The sequence below is a fragment of the Danio rerio genome, chromosome 24 (assembly GCF_052040795.2).
Source record: "Danio rerio strain M-AB ecotype USA chromosome 24, GRCz13ab, whole genome shotgun sequence".
Classification (NCBI taxonomy): domain Eukaryota; kingdom Metazoa; phylum Chordata; class Actinopteri; order Cypriniformes; family Danionidae; genus Danio; species Danio rerio.
The window spans coordinates 40,696,824-40,723,428 of NC_141044.1; the positions used below are offsets into that span (position 1 = coordinate 40,696,824).

Genomic DNA, 26,605 nt, shown 5'->3' on the forward strand with positions numbered 1-26,605 from the left:
TGGTTAGCGCGCCAACATATGGTGCAATAGCACGTCAGGGCGTTGCGAGTTTGAATCCCGGCTCGATGACATTTCCCTACCCTTTCCCCTTCTCTCTCTTTCCCACTTCGCTTCCTGTCTCAATACTGTCGTATCTAATAAAGGCCAAAAAAATATGATTGTGTCCTTAATCAAGATGGCGAATAAATGCGTGCATGTCAGTTATCAGAAATCAGCGATAATAGTTTATACAGTTTTAGGTATGAGTATTTCTCTTATCAGTTTGCTTCAGAAGGCAGTTATTACTCCGTGGAGTACGGTGGATTACTTTCATGATCCATGAATGTACTTGTCTGATCTTCAAAATCTCAGGCACCATTCACTCGCATTACAGCTGGGATATTATTTAGCATAGCACTGATTGTGTTAAGGAATAAACATCTATGTTGAGTGAATTAGCAGTTTTCTGTAAACTAACACAGAGAATATGTGTAACAGTGCAGATTGTGTGTCGGCCCTTTATTGACTATTCAGTTGACCTGGCAGCAAAATTAAATGCATAAACTGCGAAATTTGCCTCTCCATACTATAATAGATACATAAGCATACCAATGTGCTTTCTCATAAGTGCACTTATGAACATAAACGTGTCAAGATCCAGCTTGATCTTTGTCTGTTGGGTTCTTCACAATCCACAGTCTTGCTTGTTTGTCCACAAAACTAGTCACTTTTTCCATCGCAGCTCTGAAATCCAGGAGATTATTTCACATAGTTTAAAAAATCCTCTCCATGAGCATGTGTGTCCATCCCATTTAAATCTCCATCATGCGTTTTGTATGTGCTGTGTGTGTGTGTGTCAGCACGGTGACTCAACATAGTCATTGTCCAGCCGTGGCCTGAATGGTGTAGTTAAAGATCGACTGATGACAATGACAGACGGCGACAGACAGTCATCGCGGCGGTGCAGAATATTCCAGATTAGCATGGCGGCTGCTAGCGTGGCAAATAAGCATGCGGCGATGTTTATGTAGCAGGAGTAGGAGAGGTGAGTATAGGGGCCGATCCTGTAGAACGTCACCAGACCGATCACCAACACAAAACCTGCGGAAAAAGAGAGAAAAAAGTTAAAAACCAGCCAAAGCAACATCCTTTAACATACATCAGTTGTAGTATAGTGTAGGGATAATTTACAGTTTGAACCGCGGGGATGAGAATCAGCAAGTCCGAGGCCATGGTGCTCCACCGGAAAAAGGGGGTTTGTCATCTCCAGGTTGGAGGAAAGTTCTTACCCCAGGTGGAGGAGTTTAAGTATCTCTGGGTTTTGTTCACGAGTGAGGGAGGGATGGAACGTGAGATTGATAGGCGGATTGGTGCAGCGGCAGCAGTAATGCGGTCGATGTACCAGTCCGTTGTGGTAAAGCAGGAGTTGAGCCGAAAGGCAAGGCTCTCGATGTACCGGTCAATCTACGTTCCTACTCTCACCTATGGTCATGAGCTTTGGGTCATGACCGAAAGGACAAGATCTCGGATACAAGCGGCCATAATGAGTTTCCTTCGAAGGGTGGCAGGGCGCACTCTTATGGATAGGGTGAGGAGCTCTGACACCCGGGAGGAGCTCGGAGTAGAGCCGCGGCTCCTCCACATCGAATGAAGTCAGCTGAGGTGGCTCGGGCATCTGTTTGGGATGCCTCCTGGACGCCTACCACGCATATCCCACCGGGAGGAGGCCTCAGGGAAGACCCAGGACACGTTGGAGGGACTATGTCTCTCGGCTGGCCTGGGAACGCCTCATGATCCCCCTGGAGGAGCTGGAGAAAGTGTCTGGGGAGAGGTTCTGTCCTAAGACTGCTGCCCCGTGACCCGGCCCCAGAAAAGCAGCAATGAATAAATGAACCCCAAAATGGCCAGACTGTCAGATGAAGAAGAGCCAGAGTCAGAGATTCAAATGAATAAAGTTTACTGAAGATAGTTTGCAGTTTTATTAGCAGAAGCCAGCTTCAACACTCGCAATGAGTTCGTAGGACGCTCTGCTTACAATCTCAAAACAACATTGATTATACTGTCACATTAATACTCTCACATACGTGCAACTCTGAACAATGACTCTAGCATACAAACGTCAGACATCTACTAGGCTGTTTAGAGCTGACCCAGACCTCTAAAAGGATCCACAATTGAACAAACACATACACACTCAAAGTTTTTTAACCCAAGGCTGATTGTACCCTCAGCCATCTTTATCAAAAACTGATTAAAAACCGGTATAATCTACATTCAGACTGCTGTTTGGCTGCTATACTCTCACTACATAAAGTCGATCAGGAATAAAAAGGAAAATCACTTTAGACAGTTTTAACACATAGCAATACAAATAGGACAACTGTTGTTTTCAATCATCCAGCCCTTCAGTTGCACTCGAGGTCTCCATGACCTCTGACCTGATTCGGTAGCTTTTAAAAATTGAGTTCTGACAGACAAAGATAGGGACAAAGACACCTGTAGTGAACTGAAGTAATTTTGAAATTAGGCAACCTTTAACTTTATTCATTAGCCAACATCATTTGAAAGGTTAAATACTGATTCAAATACTCACATGAATAAAGTAATGAGAAAAAGGATAAACGGTGATTCTAACTAGGATGGATTTGAAGACAAAATTCTGACCCCCATTAAAGTATATGAAGTCAGATTTATTAGCTCTCCTCTATTATTGGCCTCCTTGAATGCTTTTTCCCTCAATTTCTGTTTAATGCAAAGAAACACATTTCTAAACATAATGCTTTTAAAAACTCATTTATAAAAACTGATTTATTTTATAATTGCAATGATGACAGTAAATAATATTTGACTAGATTTTCTTCAGTACACTAGTATTCAACTTAAAGTGACATTTTAAAGGCTTAACTACTGTAGGTTAATAAGGCGAGTAAGGTAATAGGGCAAATCATTGAATAATGGTGATTTATTCTGTAAACAATAAGAAAAAAGCTTTAGGAGCTATTTAATGTTGACTTTAAAATGGTCTTTAAAAATTTAAATCTACTTTTATTCTAGCCGAAATAAAACATATCAGACTTTCTCCAAAAATAAAATATTATAAGAAATACTTTGAAAAATTCCTTGCTCCATTAAACATCATTTGGCAAATATTTTAAAAAGAAAAAAGATGGCTAATAATTCTTACTTCAACTGTATATTACTGTCTAAATAAAACTGATAAAAAATTAACAATACAACAAGGCAGAAAGAGTGCGAGAGCAAAACATAAAGCAAAGTGAGAAAACATCTGTTTCTGAAGAAACTCAATGGAGCCTGCGGCTGAACATCATGTTCCAGTTTGGCTGCACAAATGAGTAAGAATTGTCAGATGAAACTGAATGAAATGAAGGGAAGGAAGGAAGAATGAAAGGATAGACGAGAAGAGGAAGGAAAAAGGATGACAGTGGGCCAAAAAAAGCTGCATTTAGAATAAAAACAGAACGAACAAATGACTCGCTCGCTCTTTCTTTCTTCTGCCTAAATAAAACACACGCGTGGAACATGATCTGAATCCTGTACGCTTTTCCATTCTGTTGCTCTCCTGCCCTGAATTCATCTCACATCCTCTGAGTTCTGTATTTCTGGGAAATGCTGTTGTGTTTTCAGGCCGCAGTTATTAATAACACATGTGGCTCAGAGTTTTTATGGGGGAGACGCTGTACTCCTATTAGTCGAAAACGGCCAAAATCAACCTGAATCAGTCAAGAGGGAAGAAGATTGAGCTATTATTGTGATGGTGATGATTTAATGGAATGCTTGACTTTCAGACTTTATCGTCAGTTGTAAAGCAAATACAAATGGTGTTTAAAGTAGTGTACAATAGAGGAGAGCTAAAGGGTTTAAAAGCAAAGATGCACAGCTAATTATGTAAACAAATATGATGTTCTCTTTAATTATGGTGCCTTGAGAAAGCCAACATACTGTTATACTACACAAAAAACTTGTACTTCTTAGTCTAATTTCTATATGCATCTCCTACTAGATCGTTCAAGCTACAAACACCAAACTTACTCCAAATCTCCAAACTGGTATGACTCGGGTTTCTGTATCTTTTCCTACTGATCCAACTTACTTTTTTTTGAAAAGTGTCCCGGAAAATTTGGAAAAGTCCCATTGACTTAACATTGGACCAAACTTTGTGGCCTTATAACACTCCGCCAGACTGTCATACAGACTTAGGGCCCTATCATACACCCGGCGCAGTGTGGCACAAGGCGCGGCGCAGTAGTCTTTTGGTAGTTTCAGCTTGGCGCAAGAGTCGTTTTGAGGCATTGTGCTACGCTGTTTAAATAGCAAATGCATTAGCGCTCATTTGTGCGCCCATAGGCGTTCTGGTCTAAAAAGGAAGGCGTTCTGAGGCGGACCGCTGGCGCGTTGCTATTTTGAGAAACTATAATAGATTTTTCATTAGACCAAAACTAACCCGGTCTAAACTCCAGCGCGAGTTGCGCCTCGCTTACGCACTGCTTAATATGCACAAGAGAGCAATAGGCAAATATCTTTACATATGAAAAAATGTAAATATTAAGGATTAGGGATGTAACGGTATTGTAAATACCGTCATACCGCAATATTAATTTTTTTCGATATTACCGTAGTCGCATGACTCAGTAAAACTATAGGTCTTCTGAGAAAATTTGCTCAGGCGAATGAAGCGAACGGGAGGAACCGGAAACTACAATTCCCATCAGCCCAGGCTTGGCCATAATCCCTTGCGGTCTGTTGTCGCTACAGATCCAGTAATGTGGAAATGGAGTGTGCTGCTAGAAGCGGGGATCAAAAAGAGCTGGAAAACCCTAAAGCGGGTGTTGTCGCCGCGCGCGTAGTGAATAGTGGTGTTGTCGCGCGAGTTCTTATCAGCTGTGTTGTCGCGCGCGTAGTGAATAGTGGTGTTGTCGCGCGAGTTCTTATCAGCTGTGTTGTCGCGCGCGTAGTGAATAGTGGTGTTGTCGCGCGAGTTCTTATCAGCTGTGTTGTCGCGCGCGTAGTGAATAGTGGTGTTGTCGCGCGAGTTCTTATCAGCTGTGTTGTCGCGCGCGTAGTGAATAGTGGTGTTGTCGCGCGAGTTCTTATCAGCTGTGTTGTCACGGCCGTAGTGAATAGTGGTGTTGTCGCGCGAGTTCTTATCAGCTGTGTTGTCGCGCGCGTAGTGAATAGTGGTGTTGTCGCGCGATTTCTTATCAGCTGTGTTGTCGCGCGCGTAGTGAATAGTGGTGTTGTCGCGCGAGTTCTTATCAGCTGTGTTGTCGCGTGCGTACTGTAAAGCGGGGACGGAGGGTATGTCGCGTCGCGGGGGCACTTTTGATCATTTTGGAAGGGAACTTTCTATCCAAGACTAAAAAGGGCATGTGCACTGCACAGGTTGAGCACTGTGTGCACGTGCCTGCAAGTTGGGGAATACGACTAATAATCAGTCATGGGGACTGCAGAAACACAGCACACTGTTCAGATTGATGCAGACATGAGATCTCTATCTCACTCATGGTTTGTCTTCTCAAGTGGGGGAAAGACAATGCACAACGTTACCCACTGCTGTCAACCTGGGCCAAGTCATATCTCTCTGTCCCAGAAACCTCAGTCCCAAATGAGAGGGTTTTTTTTCTGTTGCAGGGGACATTGTAAATGCCCAGAGATACCAGCTTTTACCAGATTATAGTTATATGATGATTTTCCTTTAAACCCATCTCTATCTAAGTGAGTGAGTGATTAAATGTTGAATGTGATGAGTTTTCAACAATACTAAATTGAAACTTAATTTTTTTTACATGGTTCAATATTTTTTTGTTATTAAAATTGAAGTTCCTGTTTCAAAGCTTACAGATAGATGGCTAATTTGTATGTCATTGACACTTTTGGCACTTTTTTGGAGTATTTTCATAAGTTTTGTTTTTTCCTGTAAATGATTCAATAAATACCGTACCGTGACATTCATACCGAGGTATTACCGTACCGTGAAATTCTGATACCGTTACATCCCTATTAAGGATATATATAGTATATAATAAGAATAGATATAGAATATAAATATAAAGGATTAAAATATTACAAAACATATTATTTTCTAGCCTACATAAATATGAAAAATCACTACTTTTATGCCTTCTTCATCTCGGGAGGCTTTTTCAGTTCATTCATAACAATTTGCTTTTGTATAATATTATTAATATTAGCAGTATTATTTATTATATCCATATTTATATTTGTTTTATTAAAAACAAGCTTAGATTTGCCCACCTGTCAGGTTTTAAACCATATGGGGCACAGCATGTGTTTTAGGATATAACTCTTTTATTAAATTAGAACTGAATTTAATATTAGTTTTGAAACGAATATTTGCACTTAACAAACGAAAGTATTTATTTATATACTAATTGATGTCTGTGCGTAAAGGTTTCCCTATCCAAGAGTGAATGTGAAAGTGATCCATTATCTCTCATTCTCACGCAGTAGATGCTCTGTTTAACAGTTTTCTGTTGAAAAACTGTTAACTGTGAACTGTTTGCTTGTGAAATGCTCATTTTTTCCACTTACTTGGCGTCCTGTAAATAGCGAATGCGCTCTTGGCGCTCTTGACTCTTTAAGGGAATGGGAGATGAGACTGTTATTGGTTTATTCTTAAAACACACCTATAACTCATTAAGAAAATAAACTCAACCCTTTTAGACTATGCGCCGAAGCGCAAGGCAGATTTCCCGTCCTTAAATTAGCAAAAACGCGTCCTGACATGCCCTGAAAGCATTTGCGCCCTGCGTTTTGCGCTTTGCGCATGGACCGTCAAAATAGAGCCCTTAATGTTGAGCTTAATTAACTCAGACTACCAATTTGCCAATCACTGAATCACGAAAAGACTGCCATTGACTTTCCATTTGACATACTAAAAACATACCAGTTCAAACTAGCAATATAGTAATCCATACTAGAAACATACTAACAACATAATTATCCATAGTAGGAACATCCTAACAAACATATTATCAAACTAATCATAATAGAAACATACTAACGACATACTAATTCATACTAGGAACATCCTAACAATTATACTAACAAACTAATCATACTAGAAACATACTAACGATATACTTATCCATACTAGGAACATCATAACAAACATACTGTAGTAACAAACCAATCACACTAAAAACATACTAACAATATACCAATCCATACTAATAACATACTAACAATTCAAGAGCAATCTAATATACAGAACAAATACAGCAAAAGCTCAATGCTTGCAAACTTGAGTCCGATCACATCCATATGTAAACACTAGTGAAGTTTTGAAAATGTGCTTCAGTCTGCTAAATGGGAATTGTTGAACAAGCATGAGGTTTTGGTTGCGGAATGTGCCTGAATGTGTAAATGGAGAGACTTGCATATTTTGCCTGATGGCGATGTCATGATCGACTAGGGAAACTTTCTGTCAGAACTTCTAAAAAATAGATACTGTATGAACAGAGGGATTTACTCCTATTCTGTATAGGCCACACTTCTTATAAACAGGGTTCCCAGGCTTCTAGAAAGTATTTGAATTTCAGATATATAGATTCAAGACATGGAAAGTACTTAAAAACAAACACAGGTCTTTCAAAGCACTTGAATTACATTTGAGATTACGTTTGTTTACGGTTTTATTTCAACAGTTTTACTCATTTGTCAAAAACAGAATGAAAAAACTGATCAACTTTAAATCTTATACAATAACACTGACATTTTTTTCAATTTTTCAGAAACTGCGTTTGAATATTATCAGTTCCTTCATGGGCTATATGCACACAGACTTTTAATTTTAAGCCAGGCAGCCCAAGGTCTTTCAATTAAAAAATTGTCACATTTGAGATCTGTTTTCTTAAAAAAACAGCAATCGTCACTGCCTGTTAGATATACAATATGAAGTGGGTCTCAGATCAGAATTTAACTGCATTAAATTCCATTTTTACAACTAAATGAATACTTAAGTCTATTTAGCTGAATGTATTGTAACTATATAACAACATCGATTCTGTAAAAACAACCTTGTGAAATTAAAAATACTCACATTAAGCCTTCACTGGAAGTTTAGCGTTGGCTTTAAAGCTAGCTGTGCACAGAGCCCATTCAACAAATTTTATAAAAAAAATTTAAACATGAACTTTTTGAAAATTACTTGATTTTTTTATGCAAATATTAAGTGTAATTAAAATGTTTAGTACAATAAGGTGCTACATATGATAAGGTATGAATTACAAAAGTGCTTGATTTAAAATTAATGGTGCTTTAAAAAGTTCTTGAATCTGGCATTCATTAGAGCGTGGGAACCCTGTATAAATATGATTTTTCAGTTAGTGACTCTGCACACACTAAAGGAAGCTTTTTTTTTTTTAGGTAGTTTCTAGGATGCTAAATTAATCACATGTAGGGCCAGACAGAATCTGCTGACTTTTTTTTTTACTATTTCTGTGCAGCGGAAGGATATTAGGAGTGCTGAGAACCTAAAGAATACAATAAAAATAACTTCTTAACTTTTTTAAGGTTTACAATGTAAATTCAATTAGAAGCACTTGTTTGGTAAACAAAGCTACTGTACGTTTTTCTTTATAGTACATCCATTATAGTAGGAATATTTATATACATATCTTATAGCCTATCCAAGTTTTAGGAACAACAAATAATAACTTGAGTTCTAGTTGGCATCAGAAGTGGCTTATATGAAAAGCAAAGGCCTCTAGATTTCACTTATTTTACCAAAATAAAATATGATCATGCCTTGATCTTTTATTCTTTAATTAGGACAGTAAGGTCTGACATTGCTTAGACAAAAGTCTCATCACTTAACAGAAATAATGTCCAGTATAGAATATAAAGTCCTGCTGCAGTGGAGACAGAATGAATATTGTGTCTGACTCCATCATGAGCTTGGAGGACTGCATCCACACATCTCTGCACTGACTCAAATCACTGATTAATAAAGTCATCTGGAATGGCAAAGAAAGCGTTCCTGCAGGACTCCCAGAGTTCATCAAGACTCTTTGGATTCATCTTCAACGCCTCCTCCTTCATCTTACCCCAGACATGCTCAAGAAAGTTCATGTCTGGTGACTGGGCTGGCCAATCCTGGAGCAGCTTGATCTTCTTTGCTTTCAGGAGCTTTGATGTGGAGGCTGAAGTATGAGGAGCAGCGCTATCCTGCTGAAGAGTTTGCCCTCTCCTGTGGTTTGTAATGTAATGGGCAGCACAGATGTCTTGATATTTCAGGCTGTTGATGTTGCCATTCACTCTGCAGATCTCTCGCACGCCCCCATACTGAATGTAACCCCAAACCATAATTTTTCCGTCACCGAACTTGACTGACTTGTGTTAGAATCTTGGGTCGATGAGAATTTAAGTAGGTCTTATGCAGTATTTGAGATGATTGGGATGCAGCTCAACAGATGATTCATCAGAAAAGAAAATGTACCTTCTGCAACTTTTCCAAATGATCAACTAGAAGTCAAGTTATTACTTGTTGCTTTTACAACTGGAATCGATGAAAAGACTTTTGTCAGGTAGTGTAGAGAAATATTACTTTAAAAATGTATTCAATCCATCTAAACATTTCACATTATTTGATATTTACATATTTATCATATTTTTGCACAATTTAAGTAAAGATTGATTGACGACTCAAATCTGATTTGATGTCCACCTACAGTTGAAGTCAGAATTATTAGCCCCCCTTTGATTTTTTTTAAAAATATTTCTCAAATTATGTTGAACATAGCAAGGAATTTTCCAAGTATGTCTGATAATATTGTTTCTTCTGGACAAAATCTTATTTGTTTTATTTCGGCTAGAATAAAAGCAGTTTTGAATTTTTAAGGTCAAAATTATTAGCCCCTTTAAGCTATTTTTTTCAATAGTCTACAGAAAAAACTATCATTATACAATGACTTGCCTAATTACCCTAACCTGCCTAGTTACCCTAATTAACCTAGTTAAGCCTTTAAATGTTACTTTGAGCTGTATAGAAGTGTCTTGAAGAATATCTAGTCAAATATTATCTACGGTCATCATGACAAAGATAAAATAAATCAGTTATTAGAGATGAGTTATTAAAACTATTATGTTTAGAAATGTGTTGAAAAAAATCTTCTCTCCATTAAACAAAAATTGGGGAAAAAATAAACAGGAGGTTAATATATATATGTCATGGGAATGACATTTTAGTAACACCTTTAATAAGATGTTTTAGTCTATCTGATCATAAGCTGCCAACTCCAAATGAAGGTTTAAACAGTGTCTAAAAACTTTTAAGCTTACCTACTTTTAACTTCTTCCAGATGAAATCTTTGTTTTTATTTGTTTACTAGGTGGTTCTATTGTTTTTTCACGAAGCACTCTATAATGACTATGAAATTCAAATGTTCAAGAATTAGCCTCGAGCGATCATCATTGTGTCCTTGAGAAAGGCACTTAACATATTAGGGGAAAAGTCCCCGATTAATGGCGTCGTCATGTGCATATCCAGTTGATACACTTCAACTATGCATATTGCCCTTGAATCTGCAATAGTCTGTTGTGCTTATGGATGTTTATACAGTTTGCCTGTATCTGATTGAGTTCCCCCGTTTACTTCAGGGAAGCGGCTTATGCTTGTTTATGATTTAAATTACAGTACGAGGATATAATTGTTTTCATTTTGTCAGACATAGTTCGTCCCTTGAGGTTGTGTAAACAGACGCTGTATTGCGGGGACAGTTAATCAGGACACTTGTTTCCTCCACCCATAACACACACACACACACTGTGGGAGATTGTAGACCTGTCCTAATGAATAGTGCTCCTCCATGGCGTCACATACATATTCTTTTCTTTCTTCTCCGGGGTCCAAGCTTCCTAAAATATCATCAATTCCCGTCCATGTCTAATAACTCTGACACTCGACCGCCCCCTCAGTACTGTCACACACCCCCTCCCCGTCTTTCCTCTGCGGCTCTGGGTTTGCATAACAGGTAGTTACAGACACTTCCTCGTCCTGAGCAGGGATATCCTGGCGCCTGACTGTCGCTCTCTGGAGCTGTGCGGCTGCCGCTGTTGCGCTGGACCCCGTTTGGCTAAATATAACTGTTGTCACACTTTAAACGGCTCACACATTCATGGGCAGCGTGCACTATTAGCTGTAGTGATAAAGTGCAGCAGCAGCGGACCACCATCATAGCACAGCATCACAGACGCCAGAACACAAGCATGACAGTAACTTGTACTAAAACTTTACTATAAAAAAAACTGATGTTTAGATAAATAGCTGGTGTGATTAAGGAATTCCTGTTACCTTTATTTTTGAATTTAAAAAGTGGGGCTTTCCTGTGCATATTGATGCCATAATCCTGGGCTGTTCTGAGTTGTTTCTACACTATAAAACCCAAAATGTTGAGGTAACTCAAACCATTTGAGGAAACCGATTGCAACAACCTATTTAACTTCAAAAACTAATCCTAATGAGTACTGTGAACTTAATCCATTTGACTAAAGGAAACAGTTTGAGCACCGTAAAACCTGATAAATGAAGAGAACTCCAACCAAATGAGTATTGTGAAACCGAATAATTTAAGGCAACTCAAACCGTTTAAGGAAACCGATTGCTACAAACCATTTGACTTAAAACACTAATCTACATGAGTATTGCGAACTTACTCCATATAAGTTGAAGTAATGAGGTATTTAACTAGCTCATTTCCTTAAACACTGAGTTCAAAACTCTTTTTAAATGAGTAGAATTAACTTTCAGTCAGTTTTGAGTCAACTACACTCATTTCATTTGATAAAGTTGGGTTTTACAGTTTGTTCTGTTAGAGCAGCATAATTAATTGAAAAAATGGTATGATTGAATTGTATGATTCAATTACTCAATGTGGTTATTAGTATTTCTTGTGTTGCAAAGATTGTGGTTATCACTTATAGCGTTCTGGGTAGTAGTTACTGTAGGTGCAGTTGAAGTCAGAATTATTAGCCCCCCTGAATTATTAGACCGCTTGTTTATTTTTTCCCCAATTTCTGTTTAACAGAGAGAAGATAAATTCAACACATTTATAATCATAATAGTTTTAATAACTCATCTCTAATAACTGATTTATTTTATCTTTGTCATGATGACAGTAAATAATATTTGACTAGATATTTTTCAAGACACTTCTATACAGCTTAAAGTCATATTTAAAGGGTTAACTAGGTTAATTAGGTTAACTAGGCAGGTTAGGGTAATTAGGCAAGTTATTGTATAACAATGATTTGTTCTGTAGAATATTGAGAAAAAATATAGCTTAAAGGGGCTAATAATTTTGTCCCTAAAATGGTGTTTAAAAATTAAAAACTGCTTTTATTATAAGTAAAATAAATAAGACTTTTTCCTGAAGAAAAAATATTAGATAAATATAAATATTATTATTTACAACAGACATACTGTGTAAATTTTCTTGCTCTGTTACACATCATTTGGGAAATAATTAAAGAAGAAGAAAAAAATTCCAAGGGCGCTAATAATTCTGACTTCAACTGTATGTTAGGTAGTACGGTAGTAGTTAGGTAAGTAGGTAGTAGGTTGTTGCTCGGAAGTTGAAAGAATGCTTTAGATCAGGTATTCTCAACCAGTGGCATAGCTTAAAATTAACTTAAATATTATACTATAACTATTTGATTTAATTATTAAATATGTCATATTAAAATGATCCAAGTAATGGCATTTTCTCTTTTCTGTGATTGATTACTTTGGACTCTCTCAATTCCAAGACTGCAAAGAGCGGACTTGCGTTCTTGTGAAGACCAGTCTTGCTTGGTCACCTCGGAAGAACGTACTCTGCAGACCGCGAGAACACAGAACGCGTGCTGTGAGAAATGAGGTGCTGCGTTCTTCCTGATGGTCACATGACCTTCACACATTTTTAAATGAAAATTATTTAAACGTTGCAGTATTCATACAACGATTTATTGTTCCCCCCCCCTTTCAATGTATATAACATGCACAAAAACCTTACAAATACACTTTGCACAATACAAATAAAACAGATTTTAATATGAATTTCAGTAAATACCTGAAATTTACACCCTTAATGTGTTTATTATGATTTTCATGATAATGTTTACTTTCACCATCTCATTTAGGGAAACTCCTGAGATAAAGAAGTTTAGCCCAGAACTATAATAATAAATCTCTATAAAATGCTGAGCTTCCCACCTCCTTTATTCAGTTACAATGATTTCTGCGACGTCTAGAGTGAGTTCGGTGCTGAAGTCTGCATCAGTGCATACTTGATTGCAAGAACGCATCCGGGAAGGTTCACGCATCCTCCATTCTTGCAGTCTTAAGTTTAGGAACTGAACTTCGGCGGTTGATGATGACGCTACACGAGGTTGCAAGATCAATAAAAAACAAATATTGAGAAACAGCTCAAGTCCCGCTGTTAAATACAGACATAACTGTGGCTTAAACTTCCAACCGCTGCACGCCAACTGGGACTACATTCTCAGTTGAATAAAGCAAGCCGTCACGCACATGTGAAGGTAACGATGATTATAAATAATCAGCGCCTGCATGCTTCATGTCTGCAACTTGTACTGCATCAGAGTCGCACAATTCTGTTGATAACAAGGCCCAAATACTCTGCAATTGCCAAGAATAACTGAAGTAAAGAATTCAGGAGCTTTGATCTGTGTTTTTTAAAGAAATAAAATATACATTGATATGCTGTAGAAAAATTTGAGAATAATTATAGAAGGCAAATGAAATGCTTTGCAAATGAACAAAAATAAGTTTAAATAAGCATTTTCTCTAGACAATCAGTTTAGGAGAAAAGGTCAGACAGGTGGGCCTTCAAAAAAGTTGTTAGTGGGTTGCTAAGGTAGTTGGTTAGTTGATATCCAGTTGCTAGGGTGTTGCAAAGTTTCACTTAAAATTAAAATTTACAATGTTTGTTTTGCTACCTCACATTGATATTCTTTAGGTGAATGATTAATCCATGCAAGTTAATCCAAGTTAAAAAATGTATTTGTTGTGGTAATATTCATTCATTGCGTTTAGAGTGGCGGTTTTTCTGTTGACGTCAACCTGAGGGCTTCCATAGCAACTGCACATTAGTACTGTTGAGTTTGCTTTGAGGGGATTATGCGCAAATGAATGCCCTATCCCTCACCCTATATTCTGTTTCAAGGAAACACATCAACATACTGAAATAAAAGTCTCAGGAACTTCCGGTTCACACAGACTTTAAGGCAAGTAATTTTAGACCCCAGGGAGAGACGAGTTTCCGCATTAATCCCGTGGGCCAGCCTAAGCACCTGCCGGTAACCTACTCATACCTGCAGCGTCTCCACGATGGACGTCAGGCATTCTTCAGCCAGGGGCGCAACTGCACATTTACTGAGGGGTATGCGATTTCAAGTTTTGAGCCCCCCTTAACCCCCCTCTTTATCATCAACATGTCAAAGTTCTGAACGCAACTGAAATTGTATGAAATAGTAAAAGTATAATTACACTAATGTAAAGTCACAAAGAATTACATCTCATCCCAACCCAAATTTCTTCTTAGTTCCGTTTTCCGCACCAAATGATTATAGCACCTTGACATGTCTTGTTTTTGTACATTTGTCAAAACAAAATGAAAGATATGGGAGGCAAAAGAACTTAAAATATTATCACTTCTCACATGCATATGTGAGGGGTGTAAGGTCTGTCTTCGCATGAACAATTGACTGAAACTGCTATCACACCTTTCACAAAGTGAAATAAAAAAGACTGTACAATGTTTAGGGTAAAAAAATAGAGACAAACTGCCTGAAATGTTTTATTTTATCAAAATATTATGGGCCAACTTTTTTGGAACTAAATAGAACTAGTTTTGAGCACAAATCCAAAAGGTTACCAAAATGCCTAATGTATCAATATGATATTTAATAAATTTATAAAAACATGTATATGGTATAAAAATGGATCTTTATAGTATTAATAAACATCTCAGTTCCAAAAAATGTGAATATTCTGAATATTTGTTCATGTGTCAGTTTAAACCAGGTTTAAGAATCATTATAATCAAATATATAAAATTTATATAGGGAAATTTTTTAATCAAAATATTATTTTCTATTTTGTCTGAAACATATTCAGTAGGCCCACACGGAATCCATATTCCATATTTACTCAGTTTTTAAATTCATTTCACTAATATTATTGTAATATAATAATAGTAATATTAAAATGTTCATATGATTTATTTACAGTTGGTAAAGTAGTATTTTCTGCCTTTTAGTAGAAACATTAATAGATATATGAGAGACTTGCTTTGTTTACCAAATAAGTGGATCTAATTTGATTTGCATTGTAAATATTAAATAAAATTGAAGATATAATTTTTTATTCCATATTTATATATATATATATATATATATATATATATATATATATATATATAGTTTTTATCTGTTTTTAGTTATGATAATCCTAAAATCATTCCGCAGATTTTTTACAAAAATCCCAGCAGAAATAGCAAAAATATTTAGCAGATTCTGTCTGGCCATAATATTTAGGTATGTACTTTTTAAACACACATTTTGTTATTACTTTTATAATTATATTACTCTAAGTTACTCTTATAACTTTTGAGCTCAACTGTAAGTATGATTTGACAGTTTATTTTGATAAAATTTTTACATGAACTTTACACTTGGATGTGTGACTGCATGTTATTGTTTTAAATGAATTTGAATTAAAACGTGTGTGCCAACGAATGCAATTCATTCCAATAAACCCTCTCGTTTTTGCTAAATTAATTCTACCATATTTTACCATTCTATCTGCTCTTCTGTGTGTGTATTTTCCCGTATTTCTCCCGCATTTGTAATGTTTCTATGAAAGGTGAAAGTAGCAGCTACACAGAGTCGATCTCATGTGATATAATTGCAAGAACTGTTTCAGAGAATTAAGCTTTCGCATTATTTTGGATTGACAGCACGATGAAATTGATTTAAAAACGGCCGCATTCACGTCTTTTCCAGTAAAGCTTTATGCGTCTATTGCCGCCCTTATGGAGCCTCTGAATCAGTATAACGGTGCTGAGTGACGGACGCGCTACATAGTGATAAAGACGGCTTCTATACACACGATTTGAAGATGCATGAAAGCGGATACTTTGAGATTCGAGTGTGTGAACAGACAAACACACTTAATAATATGTAAAAATGTTTTGTTTTAAATACAACTAGTGTTATGTTAAATTAGCATAAACAAAACTAATTGTCATTGCATTTATGTTAAGTAAAAGCCCATGCAGAGACTGAGTGGGGATAATGAATAATTCATTATATGGCAGCCCGTCGCTCCCAAAAACATTAGAAGTTGATTAAAAGTATGGTAATAATAGTGTGGGTTAAGCTTACCAATCCCTTATCATCCAATTTGTCATGGCAGTTTTCATTTTAAGGCATTGTTTGTTCTCTTTTTGTTTTCTATTTCGCGCTCCACGTCTCTTTACTTTTCTCTCCATTTTGTACATGTGACTGTAACCGAGCAACGGATCAATCAAAAGGTCAACGAAGAGGGAGGAGTGGTATAATTTTGTATTCAATAAAATACAATTGTATATTCATATAAAATGCATGATAAACATTTTTTTCAACCAAAAAGCTGCATTTATTTTGTTTAATATGTATAATAACATGCATAATTTCAAAAATAGTTTTGGCACAATGGCGCCCCCCCATGTGTGGCGCCCCTATGCGCCGCATACACTGCATACCCCCTTTTTGCGCCACTGTCTTCAGCTTCTGGCACCTAGACTGCAGCTCTGCACAGGAAGTTTGGCCAGAGATGAACTGGTCGTGCTCAACTGAGCCTGATTTCTCTCAACGTTTTTGGTGAAATGTTGGAGAAATTTGTTCTTCACCGCTGTCGCCACTGGCTTGCTTGGTTTGAGACTTGTGGAGCTGCGCATGGATGGATTTGCTCTTCAGTGTTTGGACTTTCAGAAGTGAAATTTAAACCACACTGAACTGAACTGAACTTCAACTCTGACACAGTTTCAATTTACTAGAACTTCTATATTAAGCTGCTTTGACACAATCTACATTGTAAAAGCGTTATAGAAATAAAGACTATTTTAATTTAAACATTTTACTCGCCGCCATCTTTGAAACTCCTCTCAGCTATGCAAATGCAATCTCTTTGAATGTGGAAACATCGAAATCTAGCTGTTTGCTAAACTTACGATTAAAATCCATATTTGTTTCATAACTAAAAACATAAGATTACAGCATGTTTGTCGAACCCAAGCAGTTCACAACAATGAAGCTGCAGAAACTGTCATAAAGAACACACTTCTGGACTGAGCTCCTCCCCCAAAGAATCCTCAGTCTATACCGACTGATGATTGGCTCCTTTACTTGAAGGCGGGGCTTCCTTCACTAGAACGGCCATGTTGCATTTACATTGGCAATGCTTCGTAACCAACAATGAGTTCTGGGTAGTTAGTAGGATATTGCTAGGGTGTTTTAATTGGTTGCTAGTGTATTGTCAGAGCATAGATTCTTTTATATGTAGTTGCCAAGCAGTTGCTAGCTGGTTGTGTGATTTATGTAGCTTCTTGTGCATTGCGATTGCTGTTCTATTGTAAGTGGTTGCTAGGACAGTACAAGTTGTTCTGTAGATCAATACCTAAAATCACATCAACTGTACTTTAACTAGTAGTTTTTCTACAACCACGGCTTTATGTCTTGAGCGTGTAAACATTCATGCAGATGCGGTACGCTCAAACCATTTCAAGTTCACACACAATAAAAAGAGATAAGATCACACCCAGCACACTTTCATGGTGCATCAACAGCGGGTTTTGAAGAGACGGGCCTGTGGATGTCCCAAAGGGGAGTTCATTTAATTTGTCAGCGGGCTTCTGGCCAGCACTCTGTTGTTTCCTGTTGAATTGTGTGTAGTCTCGCTGCGCTCGGGTTGCTGTGCTTTGTTGATGTTTGTTCTGTTATAGATCCTCAAAGCTCCATCTTGCCTTTCCCAAAATGCAGAACAACAAACACGAGACAATGGAGACCGTATCTCTGAGGACAGACGGGTTAGATATTGAAGAATTAATGGTCGTTTGAGGGTGGGTTGAAGGATTGTGGCTTATTAAAAGTCTTCAAATGGGCTGTTCGTTTTTATTAGTGACAGTTTTTCATTTGTTACTGTTAGTTTGTTCGTTTGTTATTTAAGCACATTTGTTTTTATTTTGGGAAACGTTTACTTTCATCTCACTACATCTCTAACTTGTAATCAATGCATACGAATGAATTACAGATCTGGTTATAGTGAGTCTCCGGTTAATGATTCACTGATTCAAATTAACCCATCAGATCAAGTCTCAACTTAACATCTCACTGATTGAAATGATTTGGTCAGAGCAAGTTTCCAGGTAATGATTCACTGATTTAAAGGATCTGGTCAGGGTGAGTCTCCAAATTATGATTTAATGATTCAAACGATCTGGTCAGAGTTAGTTTCCAGTTAACAACTCACTGATTCAAATAATTTGAACAGAGTGAGTTTCCAGATGATGATTTACTGATTCAAATGATCTTGTCAGGGTAAGTCTACAGATAATGATTTACTGATTCAAATGATCTGAAATAATTTGATCCAAATAACTGATCCAAATAATTTGAACAGAGTAAAACTTCAGATAATGATTCACTGATTCAAATGATTTGAACAGAGCAAGTCTCCAGTTAACAACTCACTGATTCAAATAGTTTGAACAGAGTGAGTCTCCAGACAGTGAATCACTGATTCAAATTATCTGAACAGAAAGAACCTCTAGTTAATAATTCACTGATTCAAATAGTTTGAACAGAGTGAGTCTCCAGACAGTGAATCACTGATTCAAATTATCTGAACAGAAAGAATCTCTAGTTAATAATTCACTGATTCAAATAATCCTATCAGTGGAAGGCTGCACACAATGATTCACCGATTCATATAATCTGAACAGAGCAAGCCTCCAGTTTACAACTCACTGATTAAAATAAGCTGAACTAAGTGAGTCTCCAGATAATGATTCACTGATTCAAATGAGCTGAACAGAGCAAGTCTCCAGTTAACAGCTCACTGATTCAAATAATTTTAACAGAGCAAGTCTCCAGATAATGATTCACTGATTCAAATATTTCGAACAGAGCAAGTCTCCAGATAATGATTCAGTGATTCAGATGGTCTGAACAGAGCAAGTCTCCAGTTAACAACTAACTGATTTAAATGATCTGAACAGAATGAATCTCCAGTTAAAAACTCACTGATTCTTATTTTATTTTTTACAAACACATCTTAAAAATATATTTATTATATATCATTCTGCAAGAAAATATAAAGGGTCAGAGTAAGTCTCCAATTAACAGTTCATTGATTCAACTGATTCGTTCAAAGTGAGGTTTAATATTCCAACAAATAACTTAGAGGTGTTACATTTAAAATATCTATAATAAACGTTTAATATGGTACGCGTGCATTTGCTCAAATACTTGATTTATGTAATTAGCCCACCAGTGGGTAGTAAATATACAGACAGGTTTAAAGACTCACTGGCTAACTGGAACAGAGCAGCGATGGCCTCCTCCCACCACTGAGAATCCTGGGTAATGTGGCTTATCTCCAGTAACCCAAACAGGAAGATTAGCTGACCCACGGTCAGAGCCACCGTAGCCATCAGGTTACATGCCCGCATCATGTCAAACTGAACTGCAATCAGAGAAACAGAAATATGATCACTCGGATGGCCTTTACATGATTTTAAGCTCATCTGAGTAAAGAGAGAGATAGAGAGATAGAGAGAGAGAGTGTGTGTGTGTGTGTGTGTGTGTGTGTGTGTGTGTGTGTGTGTGTGTGTGTGTGTGGTAGAGGATCTGAATCATTGTAGGGAAGATCCAGCTGCAGATGTGCACAAGACAACTTTGCCAACGTGGGTGTCACTTCCCGAAAGCCACAATCCTTCACTGTGTCCATCCGTTTCCTAGTTCTAAATAAGGAGAGATGGACAGACGTGCCAAGCTGCATGCTAAAGGCTGACAAATCTCTGCTTGCTGTTTCTTCTAGTGATAGTTGCCATGGTTTAATACAAGCCAGACATCTAAGGTAATGCCAGATTCAATTTAAAAATAGTTCTAGACGCCTCCTTTGTTTGTGGAGTCTCTAGAGCTCAGATTTAAGGAGAATTTATTTGATTTATCTTTAATATAGGATTTTAGGGCATCCAAATGAAATGCACTCATGCAATGATAACACATTTTGGCAGGTTACTGATTTTTCCTCATTTCTACAATTGTATTATTAATGTGGCACAGTTTGAAAATCTTGAAATGATTCCATATAATGTAAAATTCTCTATTCATTTGATTTAAATTGGTAATTAAAGATGTAAATTGATATCAAATATGTGTTGTTATGGGAAGAGAAATGGTCTAATAGCCATCTTTGGTAACACTTTAATTGAAGTAACAATTCTCACTACCTACTGACCCATTACCTGAATATTATTTTAGATATTAGGCTGTTTATTGTTCATTTTAAAGTATATATTTTGCATAATCTTATTTGCATCCATAATCCCATTATCTAAACTTATTCTAACTGTTAAGAAGCAGCAAATGATAAGTATATTGAGGTAAAAGTCATAGAATAGTTTCAAGAATCATAGCTTAAAAAATAATTGTGGTTAAATTTTTTTTTTTTTTAGGGGGGGGGGGGAGAGAAATGTTATCAAACCTTTATAGAATAAAATTGCCATTTTCCTCAAATCCAAATACCTAAATCCAAATAAATGTCAATATTGATGATTGAAAAAACATGATTTAAGTAACTGTATTAATTATTGAGTAATTATATTAAACATCAAATAAGTAAATTCTTAGTTTTAGTACCCTAAAATGTGAAATAATAGTTGACATTTTCTATTTAGAAATGATTTTTTAAATAAAATGCATTATAAAAGGGAAACTTCGTCCAAGAATTAAAATTTACTCACACCAATAGGTTCCAAATCTCTATGAGTTTACTTTTTCTGTTATAAAAGAAGTTTTGAAAAATGTGACAAACCTGTAACCATTGATTTCCATAGTAGGAAAAATAAATTCTATGGAAGTCAATGGTTACACATTTCCAACATTTTTCAAAACATTTTGTGTGTGTGTTCAACAGAAGAAAGTAAAACAGGTTTGTGACAAGTGAAGGGTGACTAAATAATGACACAGTTTTCAGTTGTGGATGAACTATCCCTTTAAGTATTAAGCTTTTCAGTTGTTTTAGTAATGTAAAGGTCATTGGTGCGTTTAAGTCTTAATAGGCTGCTTCAGACCTTGCGAATGTTCTATTTACAAATGATCTTTTTATTAAAATGCATTATAAAAGGAATACTTCAACCAAAAATGTACATGTACTCACCCTCAAGTGGTTCTAAACCTTTATGAGTTTCCCTTTTCTGTTAGACGTAAAATAAGATGTTTTGAAAAATGTTACAAAGCTATAACAATTGACTTCCATAGTAGGAAAAATGAATTCTATGGAAGTCAATGGGTACACATTTCCAACATTTTTAAAAATATCTCCTTTTGTGTTCAGCAGAAAAAAAGAAACTTAAAGATACAGGGTTTGTGACAAATGAAGGGTGACTAAATAATGACAGTTTTCATTTTTGGGTGAACTGTTTCTTTAAGTATTAAGCTTTTCTGTGGTATTTAGTAGTACATATGATTTATCAGTGCATTTAAATCTTTTAGATTTCTTCAGAGCTTGTAAATGCTCTATTTACAATTAACTTTTTAATAAGATGCATTATGAAAGGGACACCTCACCCAAAAATGAAATTCACTCACACCAATAGGTTCCAAATCTCAGAGTTTTCTTTTTCCTGTTGGACACAAAAGGAGATATTTTAAAAAATGTTACAAACATGTTACCATTGAGTTCCATAGAAAGAAAACAAATTCTATGGAGGTCTATGGTTACACGTTTACAACAGTTTTAAAAATATCTCAAAATTTTCAAAATTTTGTTCAACAGAAAAACAAGTAAACAGGGTTTGTGTAAACAAATGACACAGTTTTCAGTTTCGGGTAAACTATCCCTTTAATTATTACAGTTTTCTGCTGTATTTAGTAATATAAAGGTCATTGGTGCATTTAAATCTATTGGAGTGCTTCGCAGCTTGTTAATGTTCTATTTGCAATTATCTTTTTAATAAAAGGCATTATAAAAGGCACACTTGACCCAAAAATGAAAAAGTACTCGCTCTTAAGGGGTTCCAAATGTCTATGAGTTTACTTTTTCTGTTGGACACAAAAGAAGATATTTTGAAAAATGTTGGAAATCCATAGTAAGATAAACAAATTCTATGAAAAGTCAATTTTTACACATTTCTAACATTTTTCAAAATATCTTCTTTTTTGTTCGACAGAAAAAAGTAAACAGGGTTTGAGACAAATGAAGGGCGTGTAAACAAATGATTTCAGTTTTCAGTTTTGGGTGAACTATCCCTTTTAAGTATTACACTTTTCTGCTGTATTTAGTAATATAAGGTTCAATCAGTTCAGTTTCCTTTATTTTGTCACTTAGAACATCACAGTAGATGCAATGCAGAATGCAGTGCTTTTATCAGTTAGTGCATTTAAATCTATTAGTTTGTATTAGGGCTGCACAATATATCGTTTCAGCATCGATATCGCAATAAGAGCATTTGCAATAGACACATTGCAGGATCTGAATTGTGGAGTCAGGATTATAGTCTAGTAAATATTGAAAAAAAAAAGGTCCCACTTTATATTAAGTGTCCTTAACTACTATGTACTTGTATCAAAAAATAAATACTTGTACTTATTTTGTTCAAAATATATTTGAGAACACTTGTGGTGCTCTTAAGTTGGGATAGGAGTTGGGTTATGAACAGGTTTGGTGGTGTGGGTAGGTTTAAGGGTGGGTTAAGGTGTAAGGTATGGTCAGCAGTGTATTTACAAATGTAATTACAGAAGTTAATTACAGGTGTAGTTACATACAGGTATTTATTCAAGCATAAGTACACAGTAGATAAATGTATTTACACAATAAGTACATTGTAACAAACTATTCATTCTTGTGTAAGTAGATATCAGTTAAGGCCACTTAATATAAAGTGGGACCTAAAAAAAAATAACAATGTGATTTATTGTTCCACTTTGAAGTAACTCCACAAATGTACCAAAAATTGCATATATTTTATGGTCTGTGTCTGTGAAAGCATTCCAAGAAGGTTTTAAACATTTCGGGCACAACAGTTTGTATTGTTTGTGACTTAATGAAATATTAATAAAGCTTATACAGTGCAGTGTTATTTTACATTGTGATAATTCAGTTTATGTACCTAAATACTTCCAGACTCCCAGAAAACTATAAAGTACCGTTTATTTCATTTGTTCCTTTGCTACCGCACCTATCAGTGCTTGTGATTTTGGTTTACTGTATTTCATCCAGATGTGCTGGCCTACACAAAATATCCCAATCAATCTTAAATTACATATTCCTTTTAAACTGAGACATTTGAGTCATCTGGTGAAGTTATCCTCCCAGGGCTTGAGTGTCCACATACATGGACAGCACATTTTTGGCTCTTAAGTGGCTATTTAAAATACTTTGAATGTTTTATATTTTGTTACAGACATACAGTGTCATCCTGCAACTATTTTGCAGTTTGCAAAATGTCCCAAACACTATATTTAACTGTCCAAAATGGGGGAAAATGTTGTTTTTACTGTCTGATAGTCAAAGCAAATTCAAAAAAAAAAAATAATAATAATTCTATGTTAAATTTGCATAAAACATTTTTTAGGAAAGTTTATTGTAAATTGGGACCAGGAGTCCACATATATGGACATCATTTTTCTCTAAAAGTACATTGTATCAAAAGATGATACTTTCCAATAAGCCCAAATAGCAAAGACATTTAAAAAATACATGTAAAAAAACACATCGGGCCTTAAGAGGTCTTACTCAATATTGCAATGTCAGTTTTTTCATGCAGCCCTATCTTGTAATGGACATGTAGACCTTGCTATGCATCCCAGAGACTCACGTTTGACTGTGCTGCGAGACTCCTGGTACCCCGCCAGCTCTGATCCCCAGCTCAGTCTCTGGCAGGCTGTGAGTTCATGAGTGTGTGTATCCTCCTGCACACATGCTCTCCAGAGCCCAACGCTGCGACGCCGTCCGTCGTCCAGCACCTGCAGCACCCAGCCGGAGCTGAACGTCGCCACGCTATTGAGCACCAGAGATAGCAGGGCAACCGCCGCCGCCAACTCCACCAGTCTGCGCACGGCCATACGCCCCCCCCAAAAACCCTACGCTAACGCTGAGAGACGCTTAGCTAGAGGACATCGCCACTCATTCTTGTGTCGTTAGGTAGTCTCTATCCCTCTTCTTCAGAGTCTGGGCTCGCTCTTAATGCTGGACGCTGGACCTCCAAGGCCATCACACGCTTGCTCAAAATCTCTGGGATTTCTTTCTGAGGTCTTGTTTCCTCCCCCTCGCTCCTGCAGATGTGCTCTGGGTTGTTTTTTTTTCTGAGGTCTCCCTGCTGGGAAAGTTGAGGAATGTCTGCGTGATGCCGTCTCTGTGCTGCTTTCCCACACTCGGCGAGCTCAGATTACTCACACTGTGTTTCCCATGTTAACACGCGCGTGTTTCATCCCTGAAAAGCTCAGAAGAAGTGGGATGAGATGGTGGGGTGGACTTGGGAATACTCTCCCTATCTCTCTCTCTCTCTCTCTCTCTCTCTCTCTCTCTCTGTCTCGCTTTCTGTGTGTGACAAATACGTCGCTCCGTCTACAGGATGTGTTTCCTGGAAGGAAAGCAGACAGAACAGAATGCAACACCCGTCCTCTTTCTCTCTTTGAGATGGTTATTAATGGAGCAGGAGGTGAAATATTGTGTATTTAAGTGCTGCACTGAAGAAGACATGCAGCATTTGTGACATGTTTGAGGAAATATGAATTAGAAAAAAGTTTTGTGAGTTCAAGTTCGTGCACATCTTGAAAGTATTCCCCATAATGTAAAAAATATATACAGTTAAAGTCAGAATTTTTAGCTCCCCTGTTAGATTTTTCCCCCAATTTCTATTAAAAGGAGAGATTTTTTTCAACACATTTCAAACGGATTTAATAGTTTCTTAATATTAATTCCTAATAGTTAATAAGGATAAAACTTATCTCCCCTGTTATACTTATTTCTAATAACTGATGTATTTTATTTTTGTCATGATGACAGTAAATAATATTTGACTAGATTTTTTGAAGATATTAGTATTCAGCTTAAAGTGACATTGAAAGGCTTGGTTCCACTTTATATTAAGTGTCCTTAAATACTATGTACTTACATCAAAAAATAAATACAATGTACTTACTGTGTTTATAATGTATTTGAGAACACTTGTGGTGCTTTTGAGTTGGGATAGAGGTTGGGTTATGCACAGGTTTGGTGGCATGGGTAGGTTTAGGGGTGGGTTAAGGTGTAAGGGATGGTCAGCAATGTATTTACAAATGTAATTACAAAAGTTAATTACAGATGTAATTACATACATGTATTAATCAAGCATAAGAACACAGTAAATACATGTATTTACACAGTAAGTACATTGTAACAAACTATTAATTACTGTTTAAGTACATATAGTTATATATAGTTACATATAGTTAAGGCCACTGAATATAAAGTGGGACCACAGGCTTAATTAGGCAAATCATTTTAAAGCAGTAGGGCCAAATAATATTGACCGTAAAATGGTTATAAGACTTCTTTTATTCTAGCCAAAATAAAACAAATAAGACTTTCTCCAAAAAAAAAAAAAAACACACAAAAAAAAAATAAATAAATATATATATATATATACGGAATACTGTGAAAAAAAAAAAATTATATATATATATATATATATATATATATATATATATATATATATATATATATATATATATATATATATATATATATATATATATATGGAATACTGTGAAAATTTCCTTGCTCTGTTAAACATCATTTGGAAAATATTTAAAGAAGAAAAACAAATTCACAAGAGGGCAAATAATTTGTAAAACCTGTAAACAAAGAGTCACTGTTATTTTGGGAGGAGATTTCTCTTCAAGACCAAGTTCTGACTTACTTTAGAAGACCAGCGCGGTCTGAAGATCATTATCTAGAGGATGATAATGTGTATAACGGCCATAACTTAAGTTGGTGTCGTGATCTCATTCCTTACAAGTGCGCATGCGCATTAGCTCGGGCAACCTGAAAATATGCTTATTTTGTTTGATTCGATTTTGATTAAGAAATTAAACTACACTGAAAAAAATGATTCAAAGATGAAATGCTAAATTTGTTTAGGTTGTTGTAAACTATTTATTTGGGCTGAATTTAAACAATCAAATTAAGTTGAACATTACTCAATTTAATTTGTTTGTTTAAATTCAACACATATAAACCGTTTGCAACAATTTTACAGACATAATTTTTTTAGTAATAAGTCAGTTGTTGTTTCATTTTATTGGTGATTGCAAATATGTAATGTAATCATAAGCGTGG

General features: G+C 36.2%; 2 protein-coding genes and 1 long non-coding RNA gene across 6 annotated transcripts in view; 1 reads left to right on the top strand and 2 right to left on the bottom strand.

Annotated features, from left to right (window-relative positions):
• The window catches only part of ift140 (intraflagellar transport 140 homolog (Chlamydomonas)), a 76,406-nt gene that overhangs the window by 27,901 nt on the left and 21,900 nt on the right, over positions 1-26,605 (top strand). The gene's annotated exons all lie outside the window — the stretch shown is intronic.
• tmem204 (transmembrane protein 204) lies at positions 836-24,860 on the bottom strand. Its single transcript, NM_001163897.2, is given in 3 exon segments — positions 836-1,080; positions 19,589-19,744; positions 24,102-24,860. Coding segments are annotated over 3 exon segments (648 nt in total). The 5' UTR covers positions 24,349-24,860.
• Positions 12,940-18,764, bottom strand: LOC147831144 (uncharacterized). Its single transcript, XR_015525430.1, has 2 exons — positions 16,780-18,764; positions 12,940-14,363 (listed from the first exon to the last, which is right to left on the bottom strand). It is a non-coding gene; the product is annotated as an uncharacterized LOC147831144 (long non-coding RNA).